The 21,931-nt window shown below is 37.7% G+C and overlaps 1 protein-coding gene across 3 annotated transcripts in view; it reads right to left on the bottom strand.

Annotated features, from left to right (window-relative positions):
* PPP2R5E (protein phosphatase 2 regulatory subunit B'epsilon) overlaps nt 1-21,544 on the bottom strand; it is a 155,513-nt gene extending 133,969 nt beyond the window's left edge. Inside the window, exons 1-2 of one of the 3 annotated variants that reach the window (XM_079126301.1) lie at nt 20,922-21,544; nt 18,296-18,459 (exon numbers count right to left, since the gene is read on the bottom strand). In XM_079126301.1, the coding sequence (XP_078982427.1) occupies nt 18,296-18,452 (157 nt within the window). In that variant the 5' untranslated portion in view covers nt 18,453-18,459; nt 20,922-21,544. The remainder of the gene's footprint in view (nt 1-18,295; nt 18,460-20,921) is intronic. The other 2 variants (XM_079126300.1, XM_079126299.1) reach the window with 2 other exon arrangements.
* Between the last annotated feature and the right edge of the window lie 387 nt (nt 21,545-21,931).

The following is a 21,931-nucleotide window of genomic DNA, read 5'->3' as shown; positions in this document are numbered from 1 at the left end:
CTATAGATAGAGCTGAAGAGGTTAAGACAGCTAAATTAAAGACAGTACAGAAGGAGGACTATTAAAACTTCCTTTTTACTCAAAAAGTCTCGTGTCACTCTGTTTCCAAGTTATTTTAACTGTTGCTCAAAATTAGAGATAAACACCAATCTTACTGATTCATGTCTATCTTTCTGAAAAAGTAACTTAATGAGACAAAGGCTGAAAGTAGCCTTCTGACCCTCAAAATACTTCCCTTTTCCTACAAATGTCTTGGTTTCAAAATATTCATTCAAAAAGAAGTGTTGTGTGCCTATAATGAGCAAGGCAGCAACAGCTATGATTGCTACACTGCTAAGACAAGACAGCTCCTTAGAAGCCCGCTAAACTCACTGTGAATTCTCACTGAATTTCCTCATAAGGTATGGTAGAGGAGAAGCCCCTATCATCGTTGCCCTTGGTCAAAGGTCAATTCCAAAGCCTATATTTCCTTATTAGAAGATGATACTTTAACCTGAAATGATGCCAAGTCCCAATCTTTTTCCATGTTCTTCTTAATGTTTTATCATTTTACTTAGAACAGTGTCCCAGGCAAAAGCAACCCTGAATTAAATTAAAATCTGACATTGCTGACATAAGTTTTTCTTGGTAACTACATAACAAATGTACTTTTGCCATACCTCTTTTCTCACAACACTGCATATTCTGAATAAGATCTGGGTCCACAGGGCTGACTCCAAAAAAGATGAATGGCAAACAGAAAGAAAGGGAAGAAATATTTCTTAAGCAACTAACCATGCACCATGCAGTTTCCCACCCTACCTCCCTTACACCCCACAACCATCCGGGGAAATATGATTCCAATTTTACAAAAATGGAAATTAAAGCCCAAAGAGGTTAAATAAGTTTTCTCAATTCACAAAGTCAGAATTAGTGGCCAGCCTTGAACCCAGTCCTTTATCCACAAAAAGTGGGTTCCCCAAAGAGAGAAAGATGAATGAACAATAAAGGACACTGCCACGGTGTACCAAACCCTTGTGCACTACCTTGTTGCTGTCATGCCTTTATGGGGCCAGTCTTGAATCAAATAGGAGTCAGAGAAGCATCTTCTCCCTCTCTACCCACCCCACTTCCTGCTCAAGGAGCCCAGAGTCCTGGTCCCCTGCTATACCATGACTTTTCCCCATCACCCACACAGTGTTGCTGCTGGTTAGCTGCTCCCATGGCTCTTCTGATTTCTTTCTTACTTCAGTCTCCTCACAATTTTCAGGGTTCTTATAAAGAGTTGGCAGTAAGACAATTCACTTAGTACATCATCCCAGCACAGCATGAGTGAGAGCTAGGTTAGCTTCAATTATTATCTGGGTTCCTTTATTGCTACAGGCCACAACAGAAAATGCACTGGCTTTGGAGCCAGTAGCCTGGAGTCCCAACCCCCACCCTCTGCAGGAGTAGGCAAGTTACTTGGTTCCCAGTTAACAGCAACAGCCTTGCCACTGGTGTTGGAAGGCTTAAATGAGACACCATGTGGTACAATGCCTGCAATACAGCAGAGTCAACATATATTACTTCTCTCATTCACAGGTTGCCAAGCTATTTCTTTACCAGCAAAAACAACCTGAATGTCCCCTCTCAACTTCTAGGTCCACAGCTGTTCTGGATAAAAATGCTCTTTTACAGGCACACTCAATTTTACCACTGGTACTCCTACTTACCCAACTTAATTTTTTCAAATGATCAAAAAATCTGCAAATAATTACACTATAGTCACACAGTAATTTCTATCTTTGAACATCTTTTTAAATTCTGTTGGGTATCCAAACAAATTAAAAAATGGAACCAACATACAGAATAAGAAACTCCTAGTCATGAGATCTCCCTATACAGACCTGGGTTATAATGACAAATTCTCTGTGCTCTGAGTGAGAAAACTGATGCCCTCCCACCCAGAGCAGTAGTTCCTTGCCTTTGGTGAACTCCTGGAGAATCTGAAGAAAGCTTTACACTTTTGCCCAAACACATGTCAGTCTGCACAAAGATCCCAAATACTAGCTGAAATTTCAAGAGGATCAAGGGCCCTCTAAAATTCACCCATCAACCACAAGATAGGAACCCTCAACTAAGAGCCATGGTTGATACTTCTTACACTGGTAAAATTCTCAATTCAGATTTTGTTTCTTTGGGTATAATAAACTCAAAACCCAGACAAAAACTTCAAGAAGGCAAAAGACGAATGTTCCCATTCGACTATTCCTGACTGTGGTTTAAAACAAAATACAACAAAACTAACAATGTTTAGCTTAAAACTTAAAAAGGTTTTCTCACATTTTTTGTCAGGGTTGGGGATTGAACTCAGGGCCTCACACATGCTAGACAAATGCTCTACCACTGAGATATATCCTCAGGTGTTTTCAGAAATTTTTATTTTAAGACACATCTCACCATGTTGTCCAGGCTTCCTCAAACTTGCTGTCCTCCTGCCTCAGCCTCCCAAATGACCGAGACTACAAGCTTGCACCACCACACCCAGCAGAAGTTTCTCTCTTTGAAACAAAATCTCAAAGCTGTGCTCTGGCCAGTGGAGGATGAGCAAGGGAAAAGGCAGGTGCAAAACTTAAGTATTAGAACATCTATTTTACTCTTCTTTATCATCTTTTTAAAATTTGTGAATTTTTAATGTATATTATATAGTTGTATACTAGCACAAATGTAAGGGAAATAGTTAGAAGTAAGAATTACAGGAAAGTCTGGAGATCCTTCCCTGGTAGACAACTATCAAAATTAGTTTATATAACAATAATTTTACCTCATCACTCTCTACAAATGGAATTTCCCTTAAAAATAACTGTAATAGCCACTGTAGGTTCTCATTTCAGAAACAGGAAGTCAGTCTGAAACTGATATTAGCAGAACAGTAATAGTAAGATGGTTCCATAAGAACTAGTTCTCCTTTTTGCTTTAAAAGTCTAATTCTTGGATGGAGGAATATAAGAGGTCACATTCCTTTGTACTTCGTGGCATGAAGCCAAGAAAGCAAACAGGCAGCTTCTCCACAAGGTGGGTGAACAAAAAAAAAAAGGGAGGGACTTTACTGGAACTTAAAACTGGACATTCAAAGCAGACCAGGGGCACAGGAGGTTAGATATAATAAGGAAAAAATCCCCAGCAGCACAGCCATGCGGAAGCTCCAGCCAGAGGGGTCCCTCCGTGAGCATAGTAGAGGGATAAGAGAATTAAAGGAACCCACACTTTGGGGAAGCCCAAGGCATGTTTGGTACCAAGCATTCAGAGACCAAGGACACTGCCCAACAAAAGGACTAAAGGACCAGCTGCATGATATCCGTGTGTGGGGAAAGAAACCGCCCTCTCTCAGAGCAGCGTGTGGAGGACAAAGGAAGGAACCATTTTGCAGCTTCAGCTTAGGGGCCAGCAATGGAGAGGGCGGATTCCTGGCAAACACGAGTTTGGCCCGAAATACAGGCCCAGTAAACACACGCTGTCTGATATAGGCTGTGCTTAAGTGACCAGGAGAAAATCAAACATGGAGAGAGGTTTACACAGCAGACAACTGGTCGCAGAAACACACCCAGCTCTACCCCACCCAATCTACCCCAATCTCACTGCTTGCAGGGGCACCTGGGAGACCCATATGGATAGGAACTCGGAAGGACTGCGAGGAGACAAACTGTTTGGAGACTGAACCTCAGACCAGGAAACATGGGGTCTGCAGGTGACTTAAGGGGACTAAGAGTTGGCTCCCCCACCACATCAGTGGAACCCAGGGGAGATGCCTGGGGTAAAAATCTTCCAGCAAAGACCAGCAAGTACTGGGCGCTGGAGGGGAGGTGGCTGATTTAAAATCTCCAGACCAATTAGCTTTCAGCGAAGAACCTGGAGCCCGCCTAAATCTAAACCCTGCCTTCAGGAACTCCAACTACAGGATTTCCTCTCACTCCAGCCATCCAAAGGGTGGAGGGAGCATCACACTCCAGAAGACCCCACCTAAAACTGCTCAGAAGAGAAGCTGAGAATATTCTGAACTCCAAAGGAAAGAATTCTTCAACTTTTCATCAAGATTTTTTTTTCTTGCGGTGGGGTTGTGGTTCAGGGGTACAGTGTTTGCCTAGCATGTATGAGGCACTGGGTTCGCTCCTCAACACCACATATAAATAAATGAATAAAATAAAGGTCTATCAAAATCTTTAAAAATATTTTAAAAAGTAAAAAGAAAAAAAGTTTTTCTTTTTCTTTTTTTAACTCTTTTTCACTGTTTAATTATGACCTTCATGGTACATGGACATTTATATAGTTTCCTAGTTTTTTCTTCTTATCTCTAGCATTTTTGAAGTCAGTTATTTTACATAGATTAGTTTTTTCTGAACCAGGATATTTGATTTGTATGCTTTAGTTTTGTTTTGTATTCTTTTAATTTTTTAAATTTTTGCTTTATATATTTTTCTTTTTCCCTTGATTCTCTTTTCTTCTGCTAACAATTTCTACTGTTCTTTCACTCTTCCTTTAATCTTTTACTTCTGTCTTCTCTCCTTCCTCATTATCATCACATCCTATATCACTTCTGTTCTCTCCATGTCCACCATTTTCAAAAGGTAAACCCTTTTGCAAACTTGCCATTTTTATTATAGGAAATAAATGATCATATCATTTGTTTACTGTGATAATTAACATTGTAGATGTCATAGTAGGAACAATTTGGGTAATACTGCGTATTGTTTGCATTGGTCATGGTATTATTTGTCTTCCCCTAAACAGTGAGGTACTAGAAACCTTCAACGACACTCTTTTAGTCCATAGTGTAGAAACTCTGACTCAGATCCATTCTTTTAGATGGGCAGACACACAAACAACATGAAAAAGCAAGGGATCAAACCATCCCAAGCAAACCAAGATACTCCAATAACAGAATCCATCAACATCATAGTGGAAAAATTGTCAGAGAAGGAGTTTAGAATGTACACAGTTAAACTGATCTATGAAGCAAAGGATGAGGTGAGAACTAATACAGGTAATACATCTCAATAGAGAGATGCTGAAAAACAAACAGAAATCCTTGAAATGAAGGAAACAATAAACCAAATTAAAAATTCAATAGAAAGCATCACCAACAGACTTAGACCACTTGGAAGACAGAACCTCAGGCAATGAAGACAAAATATATAACCTTGAAAACAGAGGTGACCAGAGAGATGATGTTAAGAAACCATGAACAGAAATCCCAAGAAATATGGGATAACATGAAAAGACCAAGTTTAATATTTATTGGGATAGATGAAAGTGCAGAAATTCAAACCAAAGGAATGCACGATCTTTTCAATGAAATAATATCAGAAAATTTCCCAAATCTAAAAAATGAAATGGAAAAATCAAATATAAGAGGCCTATAGGACCCCAACTGTGCAAAATTACAACAGACCCACATCAAGGCACATTATAATGAAAAGGCCTAGCATACAGAATAAGGATAGAATTTTAAAGGCTAAGAGAGAAAAATAGCAGATTACATATAGGGGAAAACCAATCCAGATCCCAGATGATTTCTCAACCCAGATCCTTAAAGCTAGGAGGCCCTGGAATAACAAATACCAAGCTCTGAAAAGAAAATGGATGCCAACCAAGAATCCTACAGCAAGGAAAATTAAGCTTCAGATTTGAAACTGAAATAAAAACTTCCATAAGCAAAAATTAAAAGAATTCACAACCAGAAAGCCTGCAACTCAGAATATTCTCAACAAAATATTCCATGAAGATGAAATGGAAAATAAAAAAAGTGAAAACCAATGAAGAAAGAAAATACACTAAGGAATAGTCAATCAAAGAGAAACTAATTCAAGTTAAAAACTAGAAATAAACCAAAATGACAAGGAACACAAATCATATCTCAATAATAACCTTGAACAATAATAGTCTAAACTCATCAACCAAAAGACAGACTGGCAGACTGGATTAAAAAACAAGACCCAACAATATGCTGTCTCCAAGAGATGCACTTGCAAAGTGCGTCTTCATCGCAAAAACATCCACAGACTGAAGGTAAAAGGATGGGAAATAACATCATTCACATGGATCGCATAAATAAGCAAGGGTTTCTATCCTCACACCAGATAAAGTAGACTTCAGATCAGTTAATCAGAAGAGACAAAGAAGGACATTTCATACTGCTTAAGGGTATTATACATCAAGACATAACCATCATAAATATTTATGCCCCAAACAATGGAGCATCTACATACATCAAACCCTCCTCAACTTCAAGAATCAAATAGACCACAACACAATAATTGGGTTTGAACATTTTTATTCATGTGTATAAATACAAATGTGAATATATATGTAAAAATATATATGAATATTTAAGTAGATATTAATTTGTATATAGTTACTTTTCTTTTGAGATGGATGTTTACAGATTTGGTAAGATGGATATGATTATGTACCTGAATATATATGAAAATATATGGATAGGACTTGGGTTGCCATTAGAACACATACACACACATATATGTATATATATATATGAGAATATATAAATATATACAGAATATATATGTGAAAATATATATATGGATATTCAGTCATATTTATAAATTTTTGTTTAAAAGACTCACAATTATGGGTAGGGTTAGGTTTAGTTCTGAGTTACAGTTTTGGTTTAGGGGACAGATTACCTCTGGAACATATATATCAATATATATGAATATAAATATGAATACAGAGAATATGTATCAAAATTCATAAATATTCTTTTATCTATGGATATTTTTAAGGTAAGCAATATTGTTACATTACATGTGAAATCTGGGTTATGCCTATGGAAATGAGTAGATATATAAAATATCTATACGTTTTATGTGAATTTATGAATTTATATCCCCAAATACATAGGTACAGTCATGTAAAATGTTATGATTTATATGTATAGCAGTTTCTCTGAGGTGTATTGGTAGGTATAGCACTAATGTAGAAAAATAGTTAGGGTTAGTTTAGGAATTGAACATTTTTATCCATATATAGGAATACAAATATGAATATATATGTAAAAATATACATGAAAATATTTAAATGAATATAAATTTGTATATAGTTATTTTTCTTTTGAAATGGATACTTACAATTTGTTTTATTTATAGTTTATGATTCTGTAACTGAAAATATATGAAAATGTATAAGCAGCAATTTGGTTGCCATTAAGGTACGTTCATGTATACATATACATGAATGCATATAAACATATATAGGAATATATATGTGAAAATATATATGGATATTCAAACTAAAAAAATTAAAGTCTAATTCTCACAGCTCTATATGCTCTTATTTTTTTTTCCTTAAATGGGAATAAATCTATGTAATATATTAAAGAAATAAAAAACAAACTGAAAAACACTAATAAGGATTTGCCATTGCACAGTTTTTCCAATAATTACGGTAGTTAATATTCTCTAGTTCCTACAATGTACCCAGACAGAACTATATTTTACCTGTTTCATGTCATTTAATCTGATTCTATGAGGTAGGTCCTATTACTCTCTCAATACTACAGATAAGAAAATCAAGGCATAATAGCCAAATAGGTGTGAGCAGTAGTCCCAGAAATTAAAACCCTGGTAAAGTATGACCCCAGTGTCTACATTCTTATGTGAAAGAGACCATCTGCCTTGCTTGAGTAATATGTGCAAATTACACCATCCAATTAAGATGCTCATTACAGCCAGTGACTCGGGAAGCTGAAGCAGGAGGATCTCAAATTCAAGGCCAGCCTAAGCAACTTAGCAAGACCCTGTTTCAAAATAATAAACAAAATGTGTTGGGGGTGTAACTCAGGGGTTGGGCTCCTGGGTTCAATCCCCAGAACCCAAAAAAAAAAAAAAAATACGATGTTCATTAAATGCTCAATTCTACTATAACATGAGAATAAAATTCCATATTTGATTTCAAACAATCTTCAAATACAAAAGGTGGAACAAAATTTAATAGTAATAGGATGCCATCTCTGTAAAAGAACTACCCAGAGCCTTTTTGAAATTATGTAGAAACTTTACTGATTTTTTTCAAGCACTACAAAATGTTATTACTAATATGAACCAACATTATTAAAAATATAAGTTTTACAAATGAGAGAAAACTGATCATAAAATCCTGCTCTAAAAGTCCATTATAATATTCAGATATGCTAATCTCTCTTGCACTATATGAAGTCTGGTCATCTGATTAGCCCATAATTGATCCCCAAACACCAACAGATAAAAGGGATTCATTGTACTTAATATCTTTACTTCTGCAACACAAAATGATAAACCCCAAAGTAATGGACATAAAATCTACTCCATCCTTTCTCCACAACACATCACTTCTTTTTTTCACCTGAAACGTGGAATTACCAGAGCACAAAACCACTCTCAGATCCTATGTGCATATATGATTAAATAGATTCATATGATTTGGTGCAAGTTATAAGTTAAAACAAAATTTACATTAAAATTTATTTTATTAAAATAAAGCTGGCCTGGATTTTGAAAATGTTTTATTATTTAGAAAGGAAAAAATATTGTGCCTATATTACTATTACTTAACTAGTCAATTTCCACCTAGATGTCAACTAATAAGAAATATTTATTGAATGCAAACTACATACAAGGCTAGATTAGAAAAATAAGGTTTCTACACCAAAGATTATATTTTTTAATGGGGGGAGACAGATAACATACAAGTAACAAACAGATAAAATAATTTCAGATAAGAAACAATAGGAAGATAAACTTCAAAGAAGACTGTTCTTAAAGATCGTCAAGGAAGATACCAAGGTAGTCTCACTGAGCTAAAACTTGAAAAATGCTACGGAGTCAGGGAAGAAAGTCCTAAGTAAAAAAGGACCAACTCACCTATGAGAACACTCATTTGGCAGTTCAATATTTACATGCCCTGTTATGGTTACATACTGGACAGGCCCAACTCGTGATTTCTTTTACAGTTTACAATGCTTAATATAAATGTCCACACATACACACAAGTAACACAATACTCAGAAAACAATGACAATAATTCTAATCTTTTAATCTAAGTCAAAAACTATGGGGAAACAAAGGGGAAAGAAAAAGAATGGAAGGGCTGAATTCTCTCCTCCAAAATAAAAATGCCCACAGAAGTAACCTTTACATAAAATTCTGGAGATTCTTGGAAACTTGAAGCCCATCCATGATGCATTGTCCCAACCAAAAACCATGTACTTTAGGTTAAGAACTAAATGTAGGTTGAGCATCCCTAATCCAAAAATCTGAAATCCAAAATGCTACAAAACTGAAAACTTTTCTAACACCAACATGATGATACAGTGGAAAATTCCATACGACTGCACGTGACAGGCCGCAGTCAAAACATTTATGCACTAAAAATATTGTATAAAAAGTACCTTCAGGCTATGTATATGAGGTATATATAAAACATAAATGAAATTCATGTTTAGACTTGGGTCCCATTCCCAAGAGATCTCATTATGTACTACACTGACCCTTGATTTAAGCTGTGTGGGTTCACTTACATAAGGAATTTTTTTTTTGGAGATTTGCAACAACTTGAAAACAAAGAAAGATGAAGCTCCTAGGCTAGAAATGTCAAAAAATTAGGAAAAATGTATGTCATGAATGCATAAAATATATAACACCCTATTTTATAATTTACTACCATAAAGCATACACAAAGTTACAAAAAGTTAACATCAAAACTTATGCACACGAACTCAAATGTACATGGCACCATTCACAATCAAGAGAAAGGTAAACAAATGTAAAAATGGGATATTAAAGCAAAACTACATAAAATTTACTGTAGTACACCTGTACTACCATAATAATTTTATAGCCATCTTCTATTGCTTCTGCATTGAACTCAGGAGTAGAGTATTGGTTTAAAGTTGTGTAATACCTCCATGCAAACACTGCCTTCCCTCCAGTAAACTTCAAAGTGTCATCAAATGCAATCTCTTGGGTCACGGATATAGCTCAGCAGTAGAGCATCAACCTAGCATGTGTGAGGCTCTGGGTTCGTCCCCAGCAACACAAAAAGGGGGGGAAAAAGTGATATCTCATGCTTCTTGTATATTTTTCACTACATATAATCCATATAACATTAAATATGTGTAATTGACTGTTCATGTTAAGACTTCCAGCCAACAGCATGTCCTTAGTAGCAGAAAGTTTCTAGACAATCAACATTACACTGATGCTGGGTGCAGTGGCACACACTTATAATCCCAGTGACTCAGAAGGCTAAGACAAGAGAATCACAAGTTCAAGGCCAGCTTGGGCAACTTAGTAGCATCTTGTTTCAAAATAAAAATTAAAAAGGGCTGGAGCTGAGTGGTGGAGCACCCCTGAGTTAAATCCCCAATGTTACCAAAAAAAGAAAAATATTTCACCAAATTCATTTGGTAGCAAGCAGAACCCAGATAGCCCTATGCTCAGCCAACAGCCTAGTTGCCATCATGCCCAGAGAAGCAGGAGCACCTGCACTGGCCACAGTTATCACCACCAAAAGTGTGAGCAGTAAGGCCAAGCCCCAGCAGCAACCCGCCCTGTCCCATGCTAAGCCCAGCACCACGGACAGCAGTACAGGAAACTGGCCCAGGAATAACTGCTGGCAGAGACAAGAAAGTCATCACAAGGAAGGTTTTTGGTTTTTTTCTTAATTTTTATTTAATCATTTTAGTTATACATGGTAGTAGAATCTATTTTGATATATTTATACAAACATGGAATATAACTTATTCTAATTGGGATCCCAGTCTTGTGGATGTACACAACGATGAGATTCACTGTGGTATATTCATGAGAAAGTTATGTCAGATTCATTCTACTGTCTTTACAAGGAAGGTTTTAGGCACAGTGAAATGACTCAACATTTTACTGATGTGCTTTTATAGATATGCTTTTATCAAGACAAATGACACCATAGCAGATATACCATATACAAGACTGCCAGAAAGAATAACCCCAGGAAGTACCTGCACAGATTAATAGACTGTGGAGCCTCATGTTGCTGACAGGGAAAAGGACCTAGAGGTAGCAAATGTTACAGGCCTAGGTGGAGTTCTAGTTTAAGGCAATAAATATGCAGAAGACCATAACCATTACAGAAGCTATTCACATCACAGGGGTTCTCTAGACAATTATCAGAACAGTAAGAATGGGAAAAGAACAAGGAAATGCTCTGAAGGCTAGGCCCAATAATGCTTGCCTTATCACAGGTGAAGGATCCCACCTCATTACATGTGAGGCCCTTATTACCTGTGGGCCTCAATCACAGTATCGCAACCCTCCTGTGTGGAAAGTGAGTGATGGAGAGAGCCAATAGCCAGGTACTGGAGAACAAGACTTGGGGGTTATAGACCCCCAGGGCCCGTCTTACCAAAAACTCCTGGAGAGGAAATTAATGAAGAGAATAAGGCAAATCATACAGATGAGACCCCAGGTCAGCAGACACCTCAAACACCAGCTGAGTATGTGTGCACTCCCTTGGCTAAGCAACAGGAGGCTGAGTAAATGTGGCCTTACCATCTCTGCCATCATCTAGTCACCCAAGAAGAAATGAACAGGAAATGCATGAAATGCAAAAGACATGGGAACTTAAACCAGACACGGTGGCACACATCTGCAATCACACAGACGGGGAGTTGAGGCAGGTGGATCACAAGTTCAAGGATAGCCTCAGCAATGGAGCAAGATCTAGTCTCCAAATAAAAAAGGAAAAAAGGAAAAGCTCCCCTGGATTCAATTCTCAGTGCTAAAAGAAAAAGTAAATACAGACTGGAACTCAAACCAGGCACAGTGGCTCACACCTGTAATCCCAGTGGCTCGGGAGGCTGGCAGGAAGACTGCGAGTTCAAAGCCAGCCTCAGCAACTCAGTGCGACCCTGTCTCTAAATAAAATACAAAATAAAGCTTAGGATGTGGCTCAGTGGTCAAGTGTCCCCAAGTTCAATCCCTGGTACCCAAAAGAAAAATGACTGGAGCTCAAGACCTTAAGTGCTTGCTTTTTGCAGGTTAATTACTTATGATCTTTATTACCTATAGAGCATGAGGTTTTTATTATTTTTATTCAAAGACAGCTCTTTTTAGTAATAATAGATAGATTGACTTTAAAGCCTGGTTTTTCCTCACTACACTCTTTAAGGTTTTTAAATTGTTTCATATCTGATCAAGGTGAGATTTTTTGAAGTTCATTTTCAGTATGTAGTAAAAATTCCCAACTTGACTTTTTCTAAAAGTCAAAATACCAAGTACCTATTAATAAAGGTCTTTAATATTTCTTAAATGCTATACTCAGATTCTCAACTGCACAGGGGAGGAGGTAGATAGTCAAGGGACAGATATATATATATATATGTAAATATTCCAAAATCCAAAATAGGAAATGCATCTGGTCCCAAAGCATTTCACTTAAAGGGTACTCAACCTGTGATTATCAGACACAGATAGAATGGAACATGAACACATGCCACTACTATACTTTTAAGTAATAAATAAGACAGGAACACTCTCGATTGCTTTTGGCCTATATAACTATATGGGAATTTTTTTAGTACTACAGAAACAAACTATTAGGATATATAAAGAAAACATACTCCCACCTAAAAGTGAATAAAATACATATTTGCTACAACTAAGTGTAATCATTCACACATGAAAATAATGTAGTTTGGCATTTGATTTTGGGCAAGATCTTTAACTCCTTCCCCAAAAAAATATATTACCAGAGTCTCTCAAAAGTGCATAAAACTAAACTTCAACATATTCTTCCAGTTCAAAAGCAAAGCTTATGATTATTTTTTAACACACACACACACATCAATTTAGGTGCCAAAAAAACATACATCTTGCCGGGTACTGTGGCGCATGCATGTAATCCAAGTGGCTAGGGAGGCTGAGGCAGGAGGATCTTAAATTCAAAGCCAGCTTCCACAACTTAGCAAGGTCCTGAGCAACTCAGTGAGACCGTCTCTAATGAAATACAAAAAGGGGCTGGGGATGTGGCTAAGTGGTTAAGTGCCCCTGGGTTGGATTCCCAGTACCAAAAAGGGAGAAAAAAAAAATCATTAATCCAAGGCACAAAGAAATCAATGGTTTTCAACCTATTTAGAGTTATATACCCCATTGAGAATCTGAAAAATTGTACTGAATGACCCCACTTAAAAAATAGACATATGCATATAATATGTAAATATAATTTTAGGCTGCTCACTACATTTCAAATTCAATCAAAGTTTTAAGAATCTCTATACCTACTATAGAAGAATATTATGACTGTTGCTGCTAGGAAGGAAAGCTAGAATAAGATCGAGAGGAAGGAAGATTTTTCACTACACATACTTTTGTACCTTTTGAAATTTAAAGCATGTATTTAACCTATACAAAAAATGAGTAAATTAAAAAGTTACACTAAATATTATGGCAAGATATCAGTGCTATATATGAAAACCTACTGATAAGGTTGTATAGAATAGCTAGCCTACTAAATTCAAAACATTTACACTTTTTTTAATGTTTTGGTTGAAAAGGATTTCATGACTACAAAACCATGCTTCAGTTTATAATTTTCAGAGAAATTTCCAATTTTGATATTTTGATAGGAAAATGTCAAAATAATCCCATACTATTCATATTCTAACTTCCAAAATCCCAGATAAAATAACAATAGCTAGTGTCTATTGAATGTGGCACCACCACAGCTATTGATTTGCATCATCCTCTTCATGTTATAGACAACCAAGACTTTCAGGAGTTAACTCACTTGCCCAAAACAAACACAGCTGTGGGTGAACTAAGACTCTTTCAGGCCAACAAAGCCCATGCAACTTTCCCCGTACCACAACGAATCACAAAGCACAAAGATGGTAAACACTAAAACATTTAAGAGACTATAACTATAAATGCACCTTAGTGCATAGCCCTTTATAGAAATCTGGAATTATACTGCACATTTCAGTTTTACACTACACAAAGCAGATACAAAAGCCAAGACTTCAATCATTAGAAAGGCATAAAAACCACCTTTAAATTGTAATTCTTACAAACTATCACCCTAAAAAATAAAAATGTAAGCTGAATATTAAGCCTAATTTTCTTTTTAGTGATTTTGGGGCTGGAGATATATAGCTCAGTGGTAGAGAGATTGCTTAGTATATGCTAGGCCCTGGGTTCGATCCCCAGCAAGGAGAAAAAGTGGAGGGAAAAACATGCATCCCCTAACCAGGTATTACTATTACTTATTAACAGAAGTATGAGCATTTGTGTGTGTGTGTGTGTATGTGTGTGTTTGCCTAAGTGTTAATTTTGACTGTCTTTATTCTGTAGTCTTACCTAGATAACTGTCAAAAACTGCTGCATGTCCTGCTGTGTAGACACAAAGAAAATGTCCGAGTCTTTACTTTCTTATCAAAAACCTAAAATGTTAAACTTCTACTGGGTTTTCCTCATCAGGAAAAATGAGGAAAAGTCATTCAGGTTAAAAAATGTTAGAACTCTCCAAAGACACATTCAAAAGTAAATCAAAACCGAAAAATTCAAAATGTCTGTAATTTGTAAAGTTCATGTGATTCATTACACATAGCTGAGCCAAGTTACTCGCTAGATATTTATACAGAACTACATGGTGCTGTTACTGTCTACAGAAAATAACAGTGATGCAAAATTCAAAACCCCTCCTACAAGAAAAAAAAGGGCAAAATACAAAACTTTCCCTTCGCTTTGTTACAGTACTGTCAGAAAACAAACTTTTAAAATGCTAAGAATTGGGCTGGGGAGATAGCTCAGTTGGTAGAGTGCTTGCCTTGCAAGTACAAGGTCCTGAGTTCAATCCCCAGCACCGCAAAAAAAATGCTAAGAATTAATGTAGTATTATAAGTGTCAAACATTGTAATGCATAAACATTTGGACAATACATATACAAATCAAGTGATTATTAATGTTTGATATTTGCAAATTTCAAAAACTTCATATTAAAGACAATTATGCTTACACAATTTCCATATTCAAACACCCCTGAAGTTAAAGAGCTTGATATGTGTCTTTTACTTTATTCTTTAAAGCAATTCATAAAATTCAATTGCAACTTTAATGTATCCCAAATACCTTCTAAATTAGTAGAAGAAATATTACAGAAAATTAAATTAATTATCTATTCTTCAGCATGCATATACAATTTATTCTGGTCTTTCCTACTTCAAATTTTAAAAAAGACTGAAAAAACAAATTCCTATATTCTTTCTGTATTCTATAAAATTACTTCCAAAAAGTTAGTGAGAACAGGACACACAGAATCCACTATAAGGAAAACAAAGGTCATTTAACAAACTCTACATTCACTATAAAAATCAACAGCAAATACGTATTTCTACGTATAATTATACTTCTTTATTATAGATATGGAAATCTTATTTGCGGAATATTTTCCAGAACATTTACCTAGAACATCCTTTCTACACAATAATCAATTTTAGTCAATCTAGAAACAGGTTTGTGGGTATCTAATCCTATTGTTTTCTAATTCTCCCACAATGGCAAAATATACAAATTCACAAAAAATAATATTCTTGAAGAGAAGAATTGTCAGAAAACTTTTAATTTAGCCTCTAAAACTGAGAAAAATATTATGTACAGACAATAAGCACATGAAAAAATATGTTCAACATCATTAATCATTAGGTAAATGCAAATCAAAAGCACAATGAAATACCACTTTGCATCTTATTTTTAGAAAAAAATAAAAAATGGAAAATAACAAGTGTTAGTGAGAGGATGTGGGGAAATTAGAACCCTTGTGCATCACTGATGAGAATGAAAAATGGTGCAGCTGCTCTGGAAAACCATATGGCAATTCCTCAAAAAATTAAACATGATCCAGCAGTTCTATTTCTAAGTATGTACCCAAAAGAAATAAAAGCGGGGACTTTCACAGATATTTCTACACCCATGTTCACAGCAGCATTATTCACAGTCAAAAGGTGAAACCAACCCAAATGTCCACTGATGAAGGAATGGGTAAACAATATGTAATACATACATATACTGAAATATTATTCAGCCTTAAAAAAGAATAAAATTCTAGCTGGGCACAGTGGTGCACACCTGTAATCCCAGGACTCGGGAAGCTGACACAGGAGGATCACAAGTTCTTAGCATGGCCCTAAACAATTTAGTGAGGCCCTAAACAACTTAGTGAGATCCTGTTTCAAAATAAAAAATAAAAAGGACTACGAATGTAGCTCAGAGGTAGAGGGCCCCCAAGTTAGATTTCTAGTACCAAAAATAGTAATAACTGTAATAATAATAATAAAATTCTAACATATGCTGCAACATGAATGAACCTTGAGAACATTATGCTAAGTGAACTAAGCCAATCACCAAAGGACAACTGCATGACTCCACTTAGAGGAGGTACCTGGAGGACTGAAATTCAGAGACAAAAAGTACAATGGTGGTTGTCAAGAACTGGGGGTTAGGGGAAAACAAAGTGTTTAATGGGCACAGAGTTTCAGTTGGGGAAAACGAAAAGATTGTGAAAAAGGGATGGTGGTGATGGTTACACAACAAGGTGAATATATTCTATGCCACTGTATTGCAAACTTAAAAATGGTTAAAATGGTACATTTTATATTTTATTTTACACAATTAAAAAAGGGACAGCAGAGTATTAATACAGGTTCAAGTGATTCTCATGCATGTCTCTTTCACTACCTATAAAACCAACACCTTGGCTATGAATAGTCAGTTAAATTCTAATTGAAATGTTTACCATGAGCCCTGAGAAATTAATGCAATAATTAAGTTTTCAAATTAGTTTAATCTAGGCTTTCAAAAAATAAGCCTTCAGGAGGGGGTGGGGGAAAGAAAGATAATAGAATGACACAGTATTACCCTATGTATATGTATGATTATATGACTGGTGTGAATCTACATGGTGTACAACCATAGAAATGAAAAGTTGTACTACATTTGTGTACAATGAATCAAAATGCAGTCTGTAAAAATAAATTTAAAAAAAAAAAATAAACCTTCACCAGATCTAGATGATCATAGCAATTACATGTCTACTTCAGAGTCAATGGTATTAAAGAATCTAATGCATCTCCCCAACTGTGAATTTCAAACATTGGTGGTTTTATCCCAGAATTTTTCCTTAATTTTCCTTCTGAAGCCTCATACAAACTACTGTCATTTTGGCCACCAAAATCTTTATAGGCAAAAATCTTCTCTTCTCCCCCAAAGTTCATAAAAGTCCATCTTTACTAAATGACAGATAAATCATCTTTACAGTATTAGTATTTATTTAGTTTCCACCAACTGCAAATATAAACATTGGAATCTTATTTATGAATTGCCTTCTCTCTTTAAAAAAAAAAAAAAAAAAAAGTGTTCGCATGGGAAAAACAGGCTTGAAATATCCTAGGTTAAACAGTGAGGATCTTTTCCCGTCACATTCCAGTTTTTCTTATATCATCTGAAAATAAACATGCATTAATGAACTAGTAAATGTCTGGTTTCCCTAAACTACTCAAGTCTATTGTGTTGTTCATGTTCCCTTCCTCCCCATTCAAATATTCAGCAGTCAAAATTCCATCTTCAAAGGTAGATCCTAAAAGTTTCCACATTATAACAGCCATTGTTCTAATACATTTCAAATAACGTCTATTCATAAACATGAGGCAAATACATGAATATTTAAAAGGACAAACACTATCCATATACTAAAACAAAAGATTAAAGATCTTATTTAGAAAAATAGCAGTTTTTAATGGACTCCAGAAGAACTATTAGGCAAGTATGATCATCATATACTTTTTTTATTTCTACTATATGAATACAAGAATGCATTACTCAATTATAAATTTTCATTTTTAAAACTAGCTTTTTTCAAAACCATTTTCTTCATGTTACCATCTCCTTTACTTCCTAAGACAATATAATTTGTAGTTGTCATTGCACACAGTGCATCCACCTAAATGTCAGGAAAAGAAAAAATGAAAAAGACAAACCAGACTCTGCCATTAAGTTTTTTAACTTAGTTTGAGAGTCTCCTCATAAGTTTCTCTTCATTTGTCCACAGCTATTTAGAATGAATTGTGCTTTTTAAAAAGGAAAATAAGTATACTTGGTCACACACACACCAGTAACTTGATGTGTCTGAAGCCTCCCATCCCTTCAATTTGCAACACAAAATTTTAACAGATATGAAAGTGTACAAAAAAGGAAATTACATAGATACAAAAAGATCAACTGAAAAAGAATCACCTGGTCATGAGACTTACCTTTTAGCAGCGGCAGAGGTGTTAACTCAATAGGCTTGCCTTGAGACCTAAACTGCGAGGAACTTTGTGACCTCTTCTGTCTGGCTTTTCTGACGGACTTCCGAGAAAATCCGTCTACTTTATCCACTGATGGAGGAGTAGTTGGTGCTGAGGACATATCCCTACTGAAGAGAAAGAGGTATCATAAACACTTTCCCAAGGTGGAAGCATACATGGAATTACATAAATTCTAAAATTCTCACACATGATAATCATGAAAAAAAGAATATGTGCTATAGTAGGTAAATAAGCCAAGCACAGTGGGGCATGCCTATAATCCCAGCAACTGGTTGAAACTGAGGCAGGAGGATTATAAGTTCAAGGCCAGCCTCAGCAACTCAGCAAGGCTCTAAGCAACTCAACAAGATCCTGTCTCAAAATAAAAAATAAAAAGGGCTAGAGATGTAGCTCAGTGGTAAAGATCCCTGGATTTAATCCCAGTTCCATTAAAAAAAAAAAAGTAAGTTAATTAATTAAAGAAAGTCTTACAAGAAAACATGAGAATTTGGTGAAAAACAGTAATTACTATCATGTAAACAATATCATAACCCAAATGTTTGTGCTACTCCATTCAAAGCAATAAAATGATGTTCATCTAGACTTGAAGACCTCTATGCTATCTGCCCAATTTAATTGCAAAGCTCGTCTCATGGTTGTTGAAGTAATTTTGAAGTTATTCTGCAGCTGAAAAATTCCCACAGATAAATTTTCCTAACATATTTAATATTATGCACAGACTTTGGGGTTGAAACCCTTACTGTACTTCAAGAATCTACACCAATGTAACATGGCAAGGTGCATTTACAGTTATTGAAACTAAGTATGACTTTTAACACAACTTGCAGTGTTTGCTACCATGAACCACTGCACTGCAAATGAGGACAGGCTAGATCTCCTATAAGCAAAACACACAAAAGGCATAATTAAAATCATTTTAAAGAAGTCTTCCTTTTGAATGAAGCCATCTTAAGTTATTAAAGCATAATAATCAAAACCATCAGAAACCACACACCAAGGTGAACTGAAAACATAATTTCACAGCCTTAGACAACCAAGTTGAGTTCCCTTGGGGTTTAGACTTTGAAGTTCAAATACCAATTTCGTTCCGTCAAACTGATAGAACTGAACAGTTCTTTTACTTTCTAACCCTCTCAAAAAATCAAAATGAAGGCTATTGAAGGCTGTTTCCTAAAAGTAACAAGTATTAGGCTCAATTTCATTCCCCAAGTTAAATAGATGCATGGCACTGAGATTCCATGCAAGATTAATGGCAGACTCTGATAGAAATAAAATATACAGGGGAAATGCTGAAATGCAATTACTCATGTGTCATTCCAATACATAAGACAGTGGTTTTTAACTTCTACATAAGAGTAGAAAAGAGGTTGGGATTGTGGCTTAGTGATAGAGCACTTGCCTAAAGTGTGAGGCACTGGGTTCGATCCTCAGCACCACCTAAAACTAAGTAAATAAAATAAAGGTACTGTGTCCATCTACAACTAACATAAATAAATAAATAAATAATAACAGTATGGGAGTTCCTTCCTGAATGTGCAAGACTAAAAAAAGTTACCTGAATTATCTGCATTCTGGCAAAGTAAAAACAAAAAGCACAGAGAAGTGCAGGATACCTATGATGTCAAGGTATGGAAATTTGAAGATTTCCTTGGTAGTCTTTCATTAAAAACTGTTTTTAAACCTAACTTAGCCTTCAACATAATGTGACATTCAAAATGGAATTGCAAACTATGAATACTATAGAAAATGTATGCTCATTTAAAAAAAAAATGACTGCATCAGCAAGAAGCGCCACATCACATTTGTATGTTGTAAATTTAGGAGCGGATTTTCCAATCTTGAAAGTGAATTATTTAGATTTCATTCTAACCCTAACAACACAAGACTTCTGCAAATCCTGTTCCTCCATCACTCTGTCTCTTCTTCATTCATCTCCCACCTCTAAGGACGATCTGAAGTTAGCTTTTTTTTTTTTTTTTTTTTTTTAAATCATTGGCCACTTATGTCCCCAACCTAGAACAAACGTCAAGGATATCAACCCTAAAAAGCATAGCTGAATCGAATGTAAGGGAACAGCGGGTCTGTGCAAAGCCCAGAGAAACAGGTTTCACCTAAGCCAGGGAGCCCAAAGCTTTATCATCCTCTCAACAGCGGGCACCGGGCAGTTCCAAGGTTCAGGATAATCCCGCGGGGGGTGGGGGGAGGTTTAGCTCTAGGGATGCTTACATACACCCCAAGCCCTGGAAAAGACACGCTGCTACAGAATCCTCCTCACTACACCAAACCCCCCCCTTTCCCCACCCCCGCCAGTGGATAAAGGGGGACAAGAAAACGCCTCCAATCTCAAAGGTGGAGAAAAAGGGGAGAGGGAGGTAGAGTGAATGAGGTATCATCAGAACCATCTGCAGGTAAATCAGACAAGTGGGACCGCTCCTCTCCCGCACCCCACCCCACTGCACCCCTCGCCTTCCTGGGCCAGGCCTTCCCAAGTCCGGTGCCCTGCAGGTTCCCCAGGAGAACCGGGAGGAAGGGAAGCGGGCAAGCCGCGGTGCTGGAGGAACGAAGTTACCTTGAAGCTTCAGGGGAAGAATCCAAAGATGATCTGTGGTTTCGAGGGGCGGGATAAGGGCGAAGGGGCCGCAGCGGGGGCGAGCGGTGGGACCCGGAGGTGCAGGGGGAGGGAGGTCCGGGCAGCTGCGGGGAGCCCGGGGTGACGGCTGTCCGGTGCGGTGTCCCTCCGGTTCCGCGGCGGCGGCGCTTCTAGGCCTCAGGGCCGGACCCGAACCTCAGCGCTCCGGCGGCAGGGGCGGCGGCGGCCTCACGATCCTCCCCCGCGGGCCCGTCCCATCAAATCGGCACCGACCCCGTTGCGGCTCCGCCGGTGGTTCCTCGCTCACATTCCCGGCGGGCGGCGCCTCAGCTGGTAGCCCCGGACCCAGCGGCGGCGGCGGCGGCGGCGGCGACGTGGGGAGGGGGGGAAGGGAGGGAGGAAGACTGGATCTGCAGCAGCAGCAGGCAGAGGAGTCGGGAGGAGGAGGAGGAGCCGCTGGAGCAGGAGCCGCCGCTGCCAGAGCCGCCGTTCGCTACCCGCGGTGGGTCCTAGTCAATGCCCCTTTCTCTCTCCTATTGTCAATATCACCGGGCGGCTGGGTCCATGGCACACGCTCAACCGAACCTCCTAACCAGCAGCGCCCGCCTCCGACGCCCGCCCACTGGAGACTTCAAACGGGAAGCGAGGCCTCATTGGCCGGCGTCTGCCTTCACTCCCCTGCCAGCACGTTCGGCTGAGAGCTGAACAGGGACTGGCGGCGGGGGGGGGCGGAGAAACAGGAGGGTGGGAAGAGAAGAGGCCCAGGATTGGGCCGAGGCGTGAGGGACCCGGATGCAGCAGCGAGCTCGGGCCGTGCGGCCGCAGCTTCCGCCAAGCGGCTGGGTGGGCTGAAGTGGTGAAAGTAGGGTGCAGCGACTTTGGCTGAGTCTGAGAGGGGCTCCTTAATTCCGGGAGATGTGTCACTGGCATATCAGCAAGAAAGGCTCCGTGCATTGGGAGCCTTTGGACTGCTGTCGTCTTCAACCGGG

Source organism: Sciurus vulgaris (genome assembly GCF_902686455.1).
Source record: "Sciurus vulgaris genome assembly, chromosome: 2".
Taxonomy (NCBI): Eukaryota; Metazoa; Chordata; class Mammalia; order Rodentia; family Sciuridae; genus Sciurus; species Sciurus vulgaris.
The sequence above is the reverse complement of the archived record's forward strand: the minus strand, read 5'-3'. Positions and strand labels throughout refer to the sequence as shown.